The 17,049-nt window shown below is 44.7% G+C and overlaps 1 protein-coding gene across 1 annotated transcript; it reads right to left on the bottom strand.

Annotated features, from left to right (window-relative positions):
* Positions 1–563: 563 nt before the first annotated feature.
* On the bottom strand, positions 564–1,637 carry LOC137838796 (uncharacterized). The gene has a single exon (XM_068648022.1). It carries the CDS (start codon positions 1,635–1,637, stop codon positions 564–566), a length of 1,074 nt encoding a protein of 357 aa, XP_068504123.1.
* Positions 1,638–17,049: the final 15,412 nt, after the last annotated feature.

The following is a 17,049-nucleotide window of genomic DNA, read 5'->3' as shown; positions in this document are numbered from 1 at the left end:
TCTGACCCTCCAAGTAGAGCCAAGAATATGCAAAACAAGACTTGTTAAATCACAAGGTTTGATCCCTTAAAAAACTTGAGACCCTTTGTGTTAGTCTTCTCTTTGGAACCGTCAAAACATATGGGAATCCATTTAAAGATCCCTTTAGGCACATGAGATTTTCGAAACCTACAGTACCTAATTGAATGACCTTTCTTCATGCAACAGAAGCATGTAACAACCGGTTGAATCGACCTTTTAACCGATTTTTTTTCTAGTGCAGTTGAAAAAGGTTTTGAAATTCCATTTTCTTTGCTTTGAGGATAAAATCCTAAACCAGCTTTTCCAAAAACACAATTTTTATATGCAAGAACATCTTCAAAGTTGGATTTTCCAATTGTAAGTTTGCCCACGGTTTTCAAAAGATATTGAATCTTTCTTTCATGATTTTCACAAACTTTTGACTCACAGCTACAAGATGAGTTTTTGTAAATAAGATCAAGGTTTTCAAAATCTTCTTTTGTTTTTCCCAACTCTTCTTCTAGAGACTTGATTCGTTTTTTCTAGCTAGTTATTAAGGCCTTTCAACCGGTTGTGAGAAAGTGCCAATCAGTTAGCCTTTCATGAGTTTCATTGAAAGCTTCAAGCAATTGATAGTAGATGTTACCTTTGATTGAAAATGATGAACTCATGTTGCTGGACACAGATGCTTTAAGGCAGATATTTCCTTCTTCATCATCAGAAGAACTTGAGGATGAAACTTCATTGTCATCCCATGCCACATATGCCTTTTTAGCTTTTCCCCTTTTCTCATTTTTTAAATCTGTTTTTTCTTTGATTTCATTGTTGGGACATTCTGCTTTGATATGACCCTGTTCACCACAGCCATAACAAGTGTATTTGTTAATATTAAAATCATTGGGTGTTTTAGAACCATACCTCTTTGAAGCTTGACTCTTCTTCTTCAAGAACTTGCTGAATTTTCTTGACAATAAACTCATGGTGACTTCATCACTTCCACTTGAGTCTTGTTGCTGTTTGCAAGCTTTGAGTGTTATACCCTTGTGATGTTTGTCCTCACTTTCTTGAAAAACAAGCCTATTCATTTCGAGCTCGTGTTCCCTAAGCTTACCAAACAATGATGCAATAGTCATTGATGTTAAATCTTTCGATTTAGAGATGGTAGTGACCTTTGGTTGCCATGTTCTATCAAGACATTCCAGTATCTTGATGTTCAAGTGCTCCTTGTCAAAAGTCTTACCAAGTCTCATAGAGTGATTCACTATGTGAGAAAACCTTTTTTGCTCATCACAAATGGTTTCTCCCTTCTCCATTCTATAAAGTTCATACTCTTGAATGAGAACATGCTTTCTGGCTCGCTTGACATCGTTTGTCCCTTCATGTGTGACTTCAAGGATGTCCCTCATTTCCTTTGCTGAGCTACATTGTGATACCCTGAAAAATTCATCACAACTCAAGGTAGAGGTGATTATATTCTTGGCAATCCAGTCAAATTTGGCTTTTTTACTTTCAGCGTCAGTCCAATCAGATGAAGGTTTATCAATCAAAACCTCATCTCTTTTGACTTGAGGTATAAAGGGACCATTTTCAATCGTTTCCCAAATACCCTTATCAGTTGAATGTATAAACATTTTCATTCTCACCTTTCAAAACTGGTAATTGACCCCACAAAACAATGGTGGCCTGTTTATGGAAGCACCTTCCCCAAAAGGCAACTTGTCAGCCATGTAAAAAGATTTTTTCAGAAAGAAATAGAAACTTCAATATTTTTCAAGAATCTAGCTCTTCATGCCAATTGTTAAAATTGATAGCTTAAAACAAGAAGGGGGTGAATTGTTTCTCAAAGATTTTCGCAAAACTTCATTAAGAATGAACCTTATCAAACAATCACAGATAAACAATTATGGAAAACAATCAAATAATGATATAGAAACTGTTTTCAAAATATTTACCGATTGAAATTGCGTTTTAATCGGTTGTTTATACCAGTAGCAGAGAAAGAATTAACACAAACAGTTATAAGGGGTTAGAGATAGAGAGATTACACAACAGTTTGATACTGGTTCACTCAACCTTAAGCTACATCCATTTCTCAAAATAATCTCTGAGTTCCACTAGTAATCAAATCCAGATTACACACACACACCGCAAAGAGGTGACCTTGAAAACCACAAGACCCACTCGCCCTCTTTGCAATACTACACACCTCAAGTCAAAACACCCTCTGACTTTGTAGGATTTCACACACTTTACAATTGTAATAAAAGAACAATTACAAGAACCTTGAAATGGATAGAAAACACCTGGGATTATACAAAATAGGAAGCCTTATAATTTAATGTTGTACCAGTGTAAAGCTTTAACAACAATCTTGCAAATCTTTCGAAACTTCTTTAAAAAACAAATCTCAATCTCTATTTCAAACTTTGTAAAACTTTTTATTTTGTTTTGAAAGAAAGGCTATATTTATAGCATTTGAATTCTAGTCGTTCAAGGCAACATTAATGAGCTAAAACAGTTTTGATCACATTTAAAATATTAAAACAGGTTTTCAAAAAACTGTTATGAAAACACACATTTAACCAGTTGAAACCACGATTTAACCGTTAGGCAATTACATAACCAAGTCAAAAACAGTTTCAAAACCTTTAAGCCAACTAAGTGACAAACAACTGATTATATTGATAATTCAACCGGTTGTTTTCCCTTTGCTTGGAAAAACACTTTGTTTCTTTAAAACAGATTGATTAAGCTTTGTGCATGGATTAAGAACTGATCTTAACATAGATTCTAAAAATTCTAATCTAGACCCAAACAAAAAGTAGCACAATTTCATGCTTTAACTTTGATTTGAAACATCAAAGCACCCATGCTGAACAGAATGTAAAAACAAGGAATTAAAGGTGCAAGAAAAGTAAAGTGCCAAATCAACTCAAAGCAAAATAAGCTCAAGAACCTAAGCTCTTATAACCACATTAGAGTTGATTTTAGATGATTCCATTTTAGATATGACACTTTACTTAGGATTGATATTTTTATCAATTTTATGGTGAGAACCTAAAGAAGATCTCCACTGGACACGAACTTAACCAAGTGGTTAAGTAAGTGCGAAGGTTCACTTCTAGAGGGAAAATGAAAAATACAAGTATGTGATGATTGATGATGAAGGGCGGAAATTAAATGAGCATGAAAGGAAACATAAAAGCATGATGGAAATCGAATTGACAATGGAGGAAAATAAGAAAAAATGGAAGAGATGAAGGAAGGAAATGCTTATGTGATGGAAGAGAGTTGGACACGCCACTTGGAGTGTGGTTTTCCTCCAAGATAAGTGTTGATGGCCACCACTTGAGAGCTCTTAAATCACTCAAGATGAGACCTAATGCTAAGAGGAAAAACCCTCACAAACACCTCACACAAATTGTGCAGACTAACTTTTCTATTCAAATTCAACATGTCAAATACATGGAGTATGGCACCCTATTTATAGGAGATGGTGCTTTGGAAAATAAGAAGCAAGGGTAGGATGGGAAACCTAAAAAATGGGGCTGCCTTTAGGATTTGACTAAGTCAAACCACACCTTAGGATTGTTCTTCTAGAAAATAGTTCAAAAACAAGCTAAAGTGATAAGTGCACCCCCCCCCCTTATGATAAAGGACACCTATGTTGAACATGGGAGCTTTGATGTTTCAAATCCACATGAAGCCTAAAGTTGTGCTGCTTTCTGGGTTTGGTTTTAGATTATGGTGTTTAGGATCTTTGTTAAGATCAGTCCTTGATTTCTACACAAAGCTTGATCAATCAGTTTTAAAAGAAACAAAGTGTTTTTCCATGCAAAGGAAAAACAACCGGTTGAATTATCGAGACAATCGGTTGTTTGTCACTTAGCTGGCAATGAGGTTTTGAAATGGTTTTTTGAATTGGTTATGTAACTACCTGACCCATTCAACCAATTAAATCGTGGTTCAAACCGGTTAAATGAGTGATGTGCTAACAGTTTTTTGAAAACTTGTTTCAACTGTTTTAAATGAGAACAAAACTGATTTGACTCTGTTATGTTGCCTTAAACGGCTAGATTTCAAATGCTATAAATATAGCCTTCTTTCAAATGTTTATATACAAGTTTAAACATTGTTGTGGAATCAAGAGAGAGTTTAAAGATTCGGTTTTGAAATAACTTTTTCAAAGTTTAGCAAGATTGTTGTTAAAGCTTTGCTATGGTGCAAGAACTGATCATAGAGCTACTGGTTTTGTAATTCCAGGTGTTTTCTATTTGTACCATACGGTCCTCGGGCATCGAGCAGGGTCAACGTAGTGGGACTTAAGGGCAGGGTGATGAGAATCAAATAAAGGAGGCTTTTATAAATGAAGGAAGAGGTCGTTCACCTTCACATTTGAAGTTCTTCCTTCTAGTCTTCTCAAAATTAAAAGAAGACATAAAATAAAGAGAGGATCAAGCCTAACGCCAAAGAAGTCTACAAGCTTTCAAGAATAGGCTTCAATTAAATATCTCTCTTTATAGTTTCTTTTAAATTGTAAATAATATAGAATAGTGTTTAGAAAGGTGCTTGGAGGGAAACATTAGACACCTCTTTTGTAAAAGAATCTTTAGGCTTTAGTTTAGAAAATTCTAGAAGCTTGGGGAGTGAGCTTAGTAAGGGGGGTGCGATCTTAGGAGCTTTTTGGGTAGCTTAGGGAATAAGCTATGTAAATGAACAGCCCTTGCTCCTATAAAAGGAGGGCTTAGGTCCTTCACAATGCAGATTGGAAAAATAGAGTAAAGTTACTATGCTCCATTTGTGAGTGATTGTGAGACTAGTTCTCCTTTTCCTTGTCTTATCTTGTGATGCATTGGGAGCATTCAAGTGGCGGTAAATCTGCACTTATCTTGGAACATTCATCATCCAAGTGGCGTGTCCATTCCCAATCCTTGCTTCAATCACATAAGTCATCTTCCTTCATCTTGTTCATCAATTTCAATCGGTAATTTTGTTTGTTTTAGTGTTCTTCATCGTTTTCACCGTTTAAATGGTGTTTTCCAGCTTTGTTTTCATTTTCTGTTCGGTGCAGTAGCTGTATATTTCAATTCTGTCCAGCTTTCAATTCTTGTTCTTCATTCCTTGTTGTTTGATTCCATTTGACAATATATGGACTTCCATATGAGCTTTGGTTTGGTGCAAAGTCTTGGTGAGTTCTTGAATTAGAACATTGATCCAATTCTAAGTAAAGTGCCATTTCATGGCCAACTCAAGTTGCTCCTAAGAATGTCAAAGAATCATGTATTCTTGTTATTGCATTCACATCACAGGGTCCACTGGAAAATACTGCAAGACTGGAAGCAGTTTTGTTGCGCTCAGGGGTAAAGTGGTCGACGGGGAGGCGGCATACGGTAGGGGCGTGGAGGGGCGTGGAGGCCTTGGGCGTTGACTGGCCTCGAGCGTCGCCCAGGTTCAACACCATGAAGGCGCCTAAGCCAGAGGGGTGTCCCCTCCTGATCCCTCGGGTAGTGATAACCGTGGAGAAGGCGGCACAATAGGAGGCGGCCCAGTAGGGGCGGCGAGGCCTCGGGCCTCGGCATCCCAGACAACAATAATAGATAAAGAAAGGTGGTTTTCAAGCCACACCCCTAGTACCAGAAGGGAGAGACCCAACTGACGAAGGATATGTGCATGAGGTGTTGAGACGCGGCAGTACGCACCACCATTGGAAAGCTACTGGGACAAACACGACCCATGAAGGGTCATGTCCCAGAAGGTGATCTGCATGCATGGCACGTAAGGAAGGTAGGGATCTCCTAGGGTGAGTGACTCAAGGAATGGGTGTATGAGTTGGCACCCATGCAGTCACCCCCGCGCGAGTCACACTCTGACAAGGAAATCTTACACACTGAGAAGGCCCTACGTAGACCAGGGCAGCTCGGCGAATGTGATGTTCTAGCCTACGTATAATAAGTTGCAGTTGTCTCCTGATCAGCTTAGGCCATACACGGGATGTTTGTATGGTTTTGCAGGGGATGAAGTGGAGGTGCGTGGTTATCTGGAGTTGAGGATGACTTTTATAGATGGCATCGCGTCTCGCACAAAAAACTTAAGATATATAGTGGTAAACGCCGACTCGGCGTATAACATCTTGTTGGGAAGGCCATCCTTGAATCGACTGAGGGGGGGTGTCGTCTACACGCCATATGAAGTTGAAGCTGCCCGATCTCAGTGGGAAGGTGATCGTGATCAAATCCGATTAGAAAGAAGCCAAGAAGTGCTATGAGAATAGCCTTAAAACAAGGAGGGGCATATTCATTGTGGTGGAACGCCAACCCATGGAGGAGGCGCCTGTGGAGGCAATACCCATGGAAGAGGACCACATAGGCGTATCTCGCACAGAGAACGCTCGGGAGAGGCAGCTGAGCCGGCTGAGAATGTGGTGAAGAGGCAGATCAGTGGTAAGACGTTCAAGTTAGGCAGATCATTAGACCAAGAGCAACAGAACCAGGTGGCAGAAGTGATATCACGCCATTTGGACGCCTTCGCATGGTCCGCCTCGGACATGCCAGGAATTGACCCGGATTTTTTATGCCATCGCCTCACAATGGACCCCAAGGTCCGACCCGTGCGCCAGAGAACAAGAAAGTTTAATGAAGAAAGGCGGCTAGTCGTGCATGAAGAGACGAGGAAGCTGTTGAACGTCGGCCATATCAGGGAGATTCAATATCCGGAGTGGTTGGCCAATGTGGTCTTGGTTAAGAAGGCCAATGGGAAGTGGAGTATGTGCGTAGACTTCACAGACCTCAACAAGGCGTGCCCAAAGGACTCATACCCATTGCCAAGCATCGACGCGTTGGTAGACAGAGCCTCGGGCTGCAAGATGCTTAGCTTTTTGGACGCGTTCTCTGGGTACAACCAGATCAAGATGCACCCCCGGGACGAGTGCAAAACAGCGTTCATGATCGAGACATCCTGTTACTGTTACACGGTGATGTCGTTCGGCCTGAAAAACGCGGGCGCCACCTATCAGAGGTTGATGGATAAGATCCTGGCACCTATGTTGGGAAGAAACGTGCAGGACTACGTAGACGATATGGTGGTGACCTCGCGGGAGAGGGGACAACACATAGCTGATTTGGAAGAGCTATTTGCTACCATAGCTAAGTATCCTTTGAAGTTGAACCCCGAAAAGTGCATATTCAGGGTCGAGGCAGGTAAATTCTTAGGGTTCCTACTCACCGAGTGTGGGATAGAGGCGAACGCTGACAAGTGTGCGGCGATCCTCGCCATGAGGAGCCCCGCCTCGGTGAAAGAGGTACAATAGCTGACAGGGCGGATGACGGCCCTGTCCAGATTCGTATCCGCTGGAGGAGACAGAGGCCACCCCTACTTCCAGTGTTTAAAAAGGAACAGTTTGTTCGAGTGGACTCAGGAGTGTAAGGTCGCGTTCCTCAAGCTGAAGGACTACCTAGCCGCTCCCCCCGTGTTATGCAAGCCACGAATGGGCGCTCCCCTCCGGTTGTATTTCGCGGTGACCGAGCGGGCGATCAGCTCAATACTTGTTCAGCAGCAGGATCAGACGCAAAAGCCGATATACTTCGTGAGCAAGGTGCTACAAGGGCCAGAAGCAAGGTACCGAATCTTAGAGAAAGCAGCATTGGTCGTGGTGTTCTCAGCGAAGAGGCTCCGTCATTACTTCCAGAGCTTCACGGTGGTAGTAATGATGGGTCTTCCAATCAGCAGGGTAGTGGAGCCGGCGTGATCTTGGAGGGGCCGAATGGGCTGTTGATCGAACAGGCCCTGAGGTTCGCCTTTAAGGCGAGTAATAATCAGGCGGAGTACGAGGCCCTAATAGCTGGAATGCTCTTGGCCAAGGAGATGGGCGCACGGAGTCTGCTGGCAAAGACTGATTCCCAGTTAGTTACAGGTCAAGTAATCGTGGAGTACAAAGCCATAGATCCACAAATGACTGCATACATGGGCTATGCTCAAGTTTTGAAGGGGGCATTCATGGTGTTCGAGCTGGTACACGTCCCAAGGGAGCAGAATGCTTGTGCTGACATGCTCGCGAAGCTTGCCAACTCGGGCATGGGGGGAAGGCAAAGGACGGTCATACAAGAGACCCTCAAAACGCCACGAACGTTTGTTGCAGATAACAGGGTAAGCGTCCTCCAGATCAGTATGTTTAAGGGAAGGGCGACGAGTCATCGGTCGTTGACTCAGGACAAGTTGAGGACGCCCAGCGTAAGTGTTTATCCAGTCTCACCGGGAGGGAAGGATCCTATGGAGGTATGCGTGCTGGAGGAGGGGGACACGCGGATGACGCCCTATAGGCGCTACCTTGCCGATGGAATACTCCCAGTAGAGCCCGAGGAGGGCAAGAAAGTGAAGAGAAACTCCGCAAGGTACACCCTCGTGGATGGAGCACTGTTCAGGCACGGGTTCACACACCCGATCATAACATGTGTGAGCGGGGATTAGTGCACGAGAATAATGGTTGAGCTCCACGAGGGAATTTGTGGGAGCCATGTTGGTGGTAGGTCTCTGGCGTCGAAGGTTGTGCGCGCAGGGTATTACTGCCCGACAGTAAGAGAAGATTGCGTAAGGTACGCCCAGCGATGTAAGCAGTGTCAGCATCACGCCGACTGGCACAAGGCGCCACCAGAAGAGTTGAGGTCCATCTATAGTCCGTGGCCCTACTATACATGGGGAATCGACATTCTGGGCCCTTCCCATTGGCAATAAGGCAGATGATGTATTTGATAGTGGCCAACGAATACTTCACGAAGTGGATTGAAGCCGAGCCAGTGGCGCAGATCACGGCTCACAAGGTGCAGCATTTTCTGTGGAAGAATATCGTATGTCGCTTTGTTGTACCAAGGCATCTTGTCTCCGACAACGGCACACAGTTCGCCAGCCAGCAGTTGGGCAAGCTGTGTACAGAGGTCCGCATAAAGCAGGTGTTCGCGTCTGTCGAGCACCCCAAACGAATGGACAGGTGGAGTCCACTAACAAAATCTTGCTAAGAGGATTGAAGAGGAGGCTCGAGAAAGCTAAGGGGAACTGGGCAGAAGAGGTTCCCATGATAGTGTGGGCTTACCACACCTCACCTCAATCCTCCACTAAGGAGACACCCTTTAGCCTTGTATATGGATCGGATGCGATGATCCCGGTGGAGATTCACGAGAGCTCGCCACGTTTTCAAAGTTTTATAGTCGATGAGTCCAACGAGGAGAGGAAGGTGAATCTGGATCTTTTGGACAAGGTTAGAGAGGAAGCGAGGATCAAGGCTGAGGCGTTGAAGAGAAGGGTGGAACACCAGTACAGTTCCAACATAAAGCCCAGGCAGTTCCAAGTTGTTGATATGGTAATGCAGAAGGCTCATCCGTACGAATTGGAGAACAAGTTGTCCCCCAAGTGGACCGGTCCCTTTAGGGTAACCGAGGCCCTGGGAAACGGGGCGTACGGGCTTGAGACTCTGGAGGGAGATGACATCCCTCGTACTTGGAACGCAGCAAATCTCAAGTTTTATTTTAGTTAAAAACTCGGCATTGTATACAGTTTAAGGGGACACTCTTTTTCCCTTTCGGGGGTTTTTTAATGAGGTCACCCAATAAAGAGTCAGTTCGAGCATATGTAACCTCAAGTTTTCATTACGATGTAAGGAGGTACCGAGTAAAGATGGCACGGTTCAGTAAGAAACGAACCCGCAACCTTGATGTTTAGACACCTCGAGGAAAGCGACGGGGGGCGCCTCCGTCGAGCGTGGGCATCAAGTGCGAAAGTAAATTTTAAATCAGTGAAGGACCGGACGCATTGGTGTGTACACCCCAATCAGGAGAGGCGGTATCCTTAGGGACGCCCCCTCCTAGGGCGTGAGCACCAAGTGCCCGGTCGTCTTGATGTTTAGACACCTTCAGGAAAGCGGCGGGGGGCGCTTCCTCCGAGCGTGGGCACCAAGTGCGCTGATCGCATTGATGTTTAGACACACTGAGGACGAGCGGCGTTGCTTTGGCACACCTCTCCTCGGGCGTGGGCATCAAGCGCAAATAGTAAGGTCTGTTCGGTGGTGAACTGGTTGCTATGGTGTTTAGACACCCCGAGGGAGGGTAGGGGCGCCCTCTGGGCCACCTCCACCCCGGGCGTGGGCACCAAGTACACCGGTAGACTTGGTGTTTAGACACCTTCAGGAGGGTGGCAGTTCCCTATGGGACGCCTCCTCTCCGGGCGTGGGCACCAAGCCGATCGATTGACCTGGTGTTTAGACACATCGAGAGAGAGCGACGGGGGGCGCCTCCTCGAGTGTGGGCACCAAGCATAAACAGTAGGCTTCGGCCAAGGTAAGTCCTCCTTCGCCTTTGCGCGATGGTAAGGCCAGTAACGCTCTTAAGGATGAATGCCTCAAGTCCGCAAAGTACGAAGTAAGTGACGAGAGAGGGGGCTCCCATACTCAAGTAAGAAAGAAAGTTAAGGACAATTGAAGGTCCACGCACACTTGTCTCGTTACAGATTGTTTTGACGAAAAAGTTAAAAAACAACAAGGCGTGCTACCTATAGTTCGAGAAGGCAAGTTACTCAGAATAGCGAATGAAGTTAGTAACAGAAGCATTGTTAGTGGAGGAGGCAAGTAAAACTACAAGCATAAATGAGCAAAGCAGTTAAGTTAAAAGTGTAAGATACATCCAAAGTGTGAAAGGTTCTTAAGAATACAACTTTTGAGAACAAAAGCTAAGTAGTACCGTGGGGAAGGAATCCTTGGCACGATTTGTCCTTCGACGACATGGTTCGTTGTAGCAAAGGATGAAGTGTCCATCTCAGGGTGTTTACAAACAACCTAAGATAGAGCATCTTCGAACCCGACGGCATAGGCATCCGCAGCGTCATCGAGGAGTTTTGTCTAGACCTTCTTGAATCCCTCAGCTTGGGCAGCCATCTCCTTCTCAGTTTTCGCAAGGGCTTCAGTTCTCTCTGCAAGCTCCTCTTTACTCTTCTCAAGGAGTTTGGCATGCTCAGCAAGTTCAGCTTTGATCTTCTCAAGGGCTTCATTCTTCCTAGCAAGATCAGTTTCGACTTTACCCAAGAGCACCTCTCGGGTAAGAGAGCGCTCCTCCAGGATGGTCAATTTGGCTTGGTTGGCGGCAACAGCATCTTTGAACGTCACTATTTCCGCATGCAGAGCCACCACTTTGGCCATAAGAGTGGTGTACTTCTGACCTTCATCGTGAAGCCTCTTGTTGTTCTCCAACTTAAGCTTTCGCACCACGCCAAGTGCCTCAGTTAAGGCGGCCTCCTGGATAAAGAAGCGTTGGGCTTGTGCATCCATCTGCTCTTTCACCTGAGTCAGTTCATCAACAAGAGCCTGCTGCTCCTTAGCCCTCACCTCAACCTGGTGGGAAGAAAAGTTGGCGCGAGCGAGCAACCCACCAAGGCTGAGGGCCATGTTTTTGGGTAGCGCTCCATCATCTAAGTTTCCCAGAGCCTCTTGCTGGACGCCCCTCAGAATGTGCTAAATGACCCGTGGAAGCTCGGGAGCAGGTGCAGGAATGGGTTCTTGGACAGTCTTAGCTCCCTCCTCAAGAGCAAGATGTTGTGGAGGTGAGGAGGCGCTGGGGGGTGTCCCTAAGAGAGGCGAGACGCCTATCAGACGAGGAGTGAGAGGTGGCAACTGCATTGGTCCTCCTTCTCTTAAAGGCAGAGCCATCCACATAATCCTCATCCTCATCAGAGGCAATGAGTACCACCCTCTTGTTCTTCTCTAGGGGGGCTGGTGGAGGAAAAGCCCTAAGTGTGGCCAGTGGTATAGCCACAATGGGGGCTGGAGAAGCGGGAGTTGTTGCTGTAGCTGGTAAGGCAGGGTCAGGTACAGGGTGTGGAGAAGCAGGTGTTGGGATGGCCTGGACAAGAGAGGCGAGAGGTGTGGTAGGAGAAGCAAAAGGGGTCGGGTGTGTGGAAGGGCCTGCCTTGCTTGTGGTGGCATTGCCACGGACAGACAAGACCCCATCGAGTCTTTCCCTTCTTTCCTCAGTCATCACCATGCCTGCCCCAAAGAAGAAGAACTGAGAATCAGATAAGCAAGCTAAAGCAGAAGCATCAGCTAAAGCATGTATCAGCTAAGCAAGTATCAACTAAGCACGAGTGTGAGTTAGTAAAAATAGAAGAAGCATGAGCAGAGTAATGTATGAAGAAGGTTAGTGAAAGGTTCCTATACCCAAGTAGTTAGATGAGGCGGTGGGATTGCACCCACGCTTTATGAGTTCCGCAGTATTGAAGACCACACCTAGGCTGGCCAAGAACTGGCATACTTCGCGATCAGCTGAGGAAAGTTCATCCACAATCTTGGTTTTCTTGAACTTGAGTTTCTCCACCCAGTATAGTGGAAAACCGTCTAGGGCTGTGCAATCTTGGTCTGAACAACAAACCCTGAAGAATTTACCCTTAAATCCCTTGTAGGATTGCTGGAATAAGGTGAAGATGACTCTCCCCGTCACCCCACTCAGGCTTACCCACAAGTTGTTCCCAGGGCTTTTGGCTTCAAAAAAGTGTAGAAAAACGTCCACTGAGGGGACATGGCCGAAAAAGCCGCAGAGAATGGAGAAGGCCCGGATAAAGGCCCAGCTGTTGGGATGCAGCTAGGCGGGGGCCACGTTGAGCTCTGTAAGCAGCTCCCTTTCGAAGTTGTTGAAAGGGAGTCGTAGCCCGATGCATTTGAACACCGTTTGATAGAAGAAGAAGAAAGGCTCCCCATCGTTGGAGCGGTTATCAACACATACCAGTTCGCCAGCTGTACAAGGACAGACAAAGATATAAGCATCGTGTACCCTCCCGAATGACTTTTGTAGAGGTTCACTATCTAGGTGAGCCCTCCATTCGGCGATGGTGGTGAGGGAAGAAGTTTCTGCAAGGAGCCTATCGGAGGCCCAAGAATACGAGGCTTTATAGTTAATGCTGGGAGGTGGAGCGTTAGCGGTGACTTTTGTTCTCGCCATGGTTGAGGAAACTGGGAAGAGAAAAAGCAAAGGTTCAGCAAATAGGGCTATGGCGTGAAACTAAGGAGAAACCCAAGAAACCCTACCCACGCGAAAAAACCCAGAAAACAGGGGAACGAGGAAATGCAGAGAAAAATGTAAATGCGAGAATCTAAATTCTTCCCGCCGGTTGACCTGGTCGTCTTTATGCGTGGCTTGTCCTCACGAGCTAGGGCACCTTCGTTCTGCTCCGTCTATGAGTACCTGGAAAGAAGTGAACAAAGGAGCGCCCTCGCGGCCGTTCGCACTCCGACGATCAAGTCAGCTAGCGAGAAACATCAAAGGGGACATACCTCCGTATCGGAACACCGTGACTCGATGCTCTGAAGGTGATCGAAATACTCTGATGTGACTCCACTAGCCATATAGAGAATGATTCTTGACATTCTTAGGAATCACCTTGAGCTGGACATTATTTAGGCACTTTTCTTAGAGTTGGATCAATGTTCTAAGACAAGAACTCACCAAAAACTAGTACCAAATCCCCAACTCATTTGGATGTTCCACATATTGTCAAATTGAACCAAAAGAAATGGAGGAAAGGCAAAAACACTAATTAACAAAAATAAAACAGCAAGGTACCGAATCAAAATGCTGGAATTGAAGAAGAAAAGATGAAGAACAGCCAAGAACAAAAATGAACCATAGCTACACATTAACAAGCTGAAATTGCCGAACCAAAACAAGTAGGAAACAAGCTAAGACAAGGAAATTAACAAGAGAAGAAAGGAAGGAGAAAAGAATGCTCATGAAGATGGAAGAATGGTGAATGATCTCGCCACTAGAAGTGTGGTTGCTCCTATATGAGAGTGCTGCCGCCACTTGAGGACACCATGGATCCTTCAAGCTAAGACTAGAGAAGAAGGCTCAAAAGCTCTCCAATGCTCACTCCAATTTTGAGCATAGTTTCTTTAGATAAATTCCAATCTCAATTTTACAAAGAGAGCACCTCTATTTATAGCCTAAGGTTCTGAAAATGCAAGCTAAAACAATTCAAATTTCCCTCCTAAAGCTAGCTAAAACCGGCGCCTATTTCAAGCCATGAGGAAGGTGTGACTCCATCTTTCACTTTGGCACCTCCTATTCTACTTCTACACCTATCTACTAACACACCCCCCCTAAAGTTCCTAACTAAAGCCTAAAAGATGCTATAACAATAGAGGTTTCTAAAGTTTCCCTCTAAGCACCTTCAACTAAAGAAATTACAAAAAGAGAAAATAAATGTCCTCTTGCTCCTAAAGCTTTAAACATGCTTCTTGTAAGCCTTTGAGGTGGACTTTGACCTCCATGGGCGTCTTCTATTTGTGTCTCCACCTCTTCTTGATCTTGTTGATTGGCCTCTATGTTCTCTTGATCTTGATCTCCATCATACTCCCCGAGTTGGAGAGAATTCGACCACGAATTCTGGAGACCTACATAAAAAGGAGTTAGATCGCTGACATGAAAAGTATGACTACCTAAGAATGTATCAGGCATATCTAACTCATAAGCATTGTCATTAATCCTCTTGAGGATTTGGAAAGGTCCATCCCCTCGAGGCATTAGTTTGGACTTCCTTTGAGTAGGAAAACGATCCTTCCTCAAGTGAAGCCAAACCCAATCGCCCTCATCAAACAACAATGCTTTTCTCCTTTTATTGGCAAGTTCAGCATACTTGCCAACCTTCTTCTCAATTCTCTTCTTGATGTCTTTATGCAAAGTTTTCACAAAAGAAGCCTTTTCATCCCCATCTTTGCACAAGACATCTCCAAGAAGGGGAATAGGAAGAAGATCAAGAGGTGTTAGGGGATTAAACCCATAGACCACCTCAAAAGGAGAATGTGAGGTGGTAGAATTTACTACTCGATTATATGCAAACTCAACATGGGGTAGTAAATTCTCCCACACTCTAGGATTCCCCGAAATAAAGCATCTCAATAGTTGTCCCAAAGTTCTATTCACCACCTCGGTTTGACCATCAGTTTGTGGGTGGCAAGTGGTAGAAAATAAAAGCTTAGTTCCAAGCTTGCCCCACAAGGTCTTCCAAAAGTGACTCAAGAACTTAGGATCTCTATCGGACACTATAGACCTAGGAATCCCATGCAAGCGAACCACTTCTTGGAATAAGAGGTTTGCAATGTGGCATGCATCATCCACTTTGTGGCAAGGAATAAAGTGAGCCATTTTTGAAAAATGATCCACTACCACAAAAATGGAGTCCTTTCCCTTTGATGTCTTGGGTAAGCCTAAGATGAAATCCATAGATATACCTACCCAAGGCATTGAAGGGATGGGAAGAGGAGTATATAGACCATGGGGATGCATCTTAGACTTAGCTTTGCGGCAAGCTATGCATTTATCACACAAACTATGAACATGTTTATGCATATGAGGCCAAAAGAAATGTTCATGCAACACATCCAAAGGTTTAGCAATCCCAAAATGTCCCATTAAACCCCCCTCATGAGCTTCTCTAACAAGAGATAATCTAATAGAGCATTGAGGAACACAAAGACGTTTTCCTTTAAAAAGAAAGTCATCTTGTATAAAAAAAATCTTTGTGTCCTCCCTTAAGACACTCTTGATAGATGGGAGAAAAATCAAGGTCATCATGATAAAGTTCCTTAATGTGATCAAAACCAAGATATTGAGAGGTTAAAAGATTTAGCAAGGTGTATCTTCTAGAAAGAGCATCCGCCATAATATTTATTTTGCCTTGCTTGTGTTTGATCACATAAGGAAATTGCTCAATGAATTCCACCCACTTAGCATGCCTCTTGTTAAGTTTGTTTTGGCTTTTCAAATATTTAAGAGATTCATGATCACTAAGTGATCCTGCCTGTTGACCGGAACGCTGGAAACTGCCTCGTCAAAGGATCGGCGTGCGCACCGCTTCGAACCTCCGTTCCTCTTCGAGATCCACCTCAAGAACCTGCAAAGAAACAGAGCGGCGCCGCTGCGGCCGATCGCACTCCAACGCTCAAGTCAGTGACGGTATCACCAAATACTAAGAGAACAAGAACCGTGCAAATCCTCTCTCACAGTCAGCTCTACAACTCGCAAGCGTAAAGAGTATAATCTGAACGTGCGTACCTCAGAAAGTTTGTTGAGAACTCTTATATACCTGGTAGCTTTCTCTCTCCTGGCAGTTACAGACTTGGACACGTGGCTCGCATCCAACTGTACACGTGCCATCATCTGGAGGCTCCTTGACTTGGCGCTGCTTCTACTCTCATTTTGGCTAAGTTACGTATGCATGGTACTGCCCAGTGCATAGCTAACTTGGGAGTGCGATCTCTACTGAAACTGGCGAGTTAGGGGCCTTCATACACCTTCCCTGTGGTCTCGCCGGCCGTCTTCATAATCTGCTCCTCCTTCATCTTTGGCGATGTGCTTGCTCTGGTGATCTCCAATGACTAGGTCGCCTGAATCTACATCTGGCGACTTCATCTTTAACCCGGTGATCGCCGATTCTAGTAAGCTGGAGATCGGAACACGCCAACTTGACAACTGGCGACTACGCGAGCCCCCCCGACTTCCTTCCCTTCTGCCAACCTGGCGCCTTGTCAACACGCCTATACTGTAGCAGGATGCCACGTCATCACTCCCGACTACCAGGGCGGTACACTAAGTATCACAAACTCTTTGGGAAAAAGATAGTGTTGCCAAGTAAACAAAGCCCTAACAAGTGCATATAATTCCTTATCATAGGTGGAATAGTTGAGATGACTTCCCTTCAATTTCTCACTAAAATAGGCTATGGGGTGGCCCTCTTGAAGGAGAACAGCCCCAATACCTATGCTTGAAGCATCACACTCAATCTCAAATGTCTTAGTGAAATTAGGAAGGGCCAAGATGGGAGCATTAGTCAATTTTTCTTTCAAAGTGTCAAAAGCATTTTGTTGTGCTTCTCCCCAATGAAAGACCACATCCTTTTTCACTATGTCATTGAGTGGTGCGGCAATGGTACCAAAGTTTGGGACAAATCTTCTATAGAAAGAAGCAAGTCCATGAAAACTTCGGACCTCATTCAAAGATTTCGGTGTAGGCCAATTTTGAATGG

The sequence above is a fragment of the Phaseolus vulgaris genome, chromosome 11, assembly GCF_051622355.1.
Source record: "Phaseolus vulgaris cultivar YP4 chromosome 11, ASM5162235v1, whole genome shotgun sequence".
Classification (NCBI taxonomy): Eukaryota; Viridiplantae; Streptophyta; class Magnoliopsida; order Fabales; family Fabaceae; genus Phaseolus; species Phaseolus vulgaris.
Note: the sequence above shows the minus strand (reverse complement) of the source record. Positions and strands in the feature narration are given on the sequence as shown.

What these genes read in the sequence shown, in the direction of transcription:
- LOC137838796 (XM_068648022.1), bottom strand. Translation starts at nt 1,637, where the DNA reads ATGAAAATGTTTATACATTCAACTGATAAGGGTATTTGGGAAACGATT.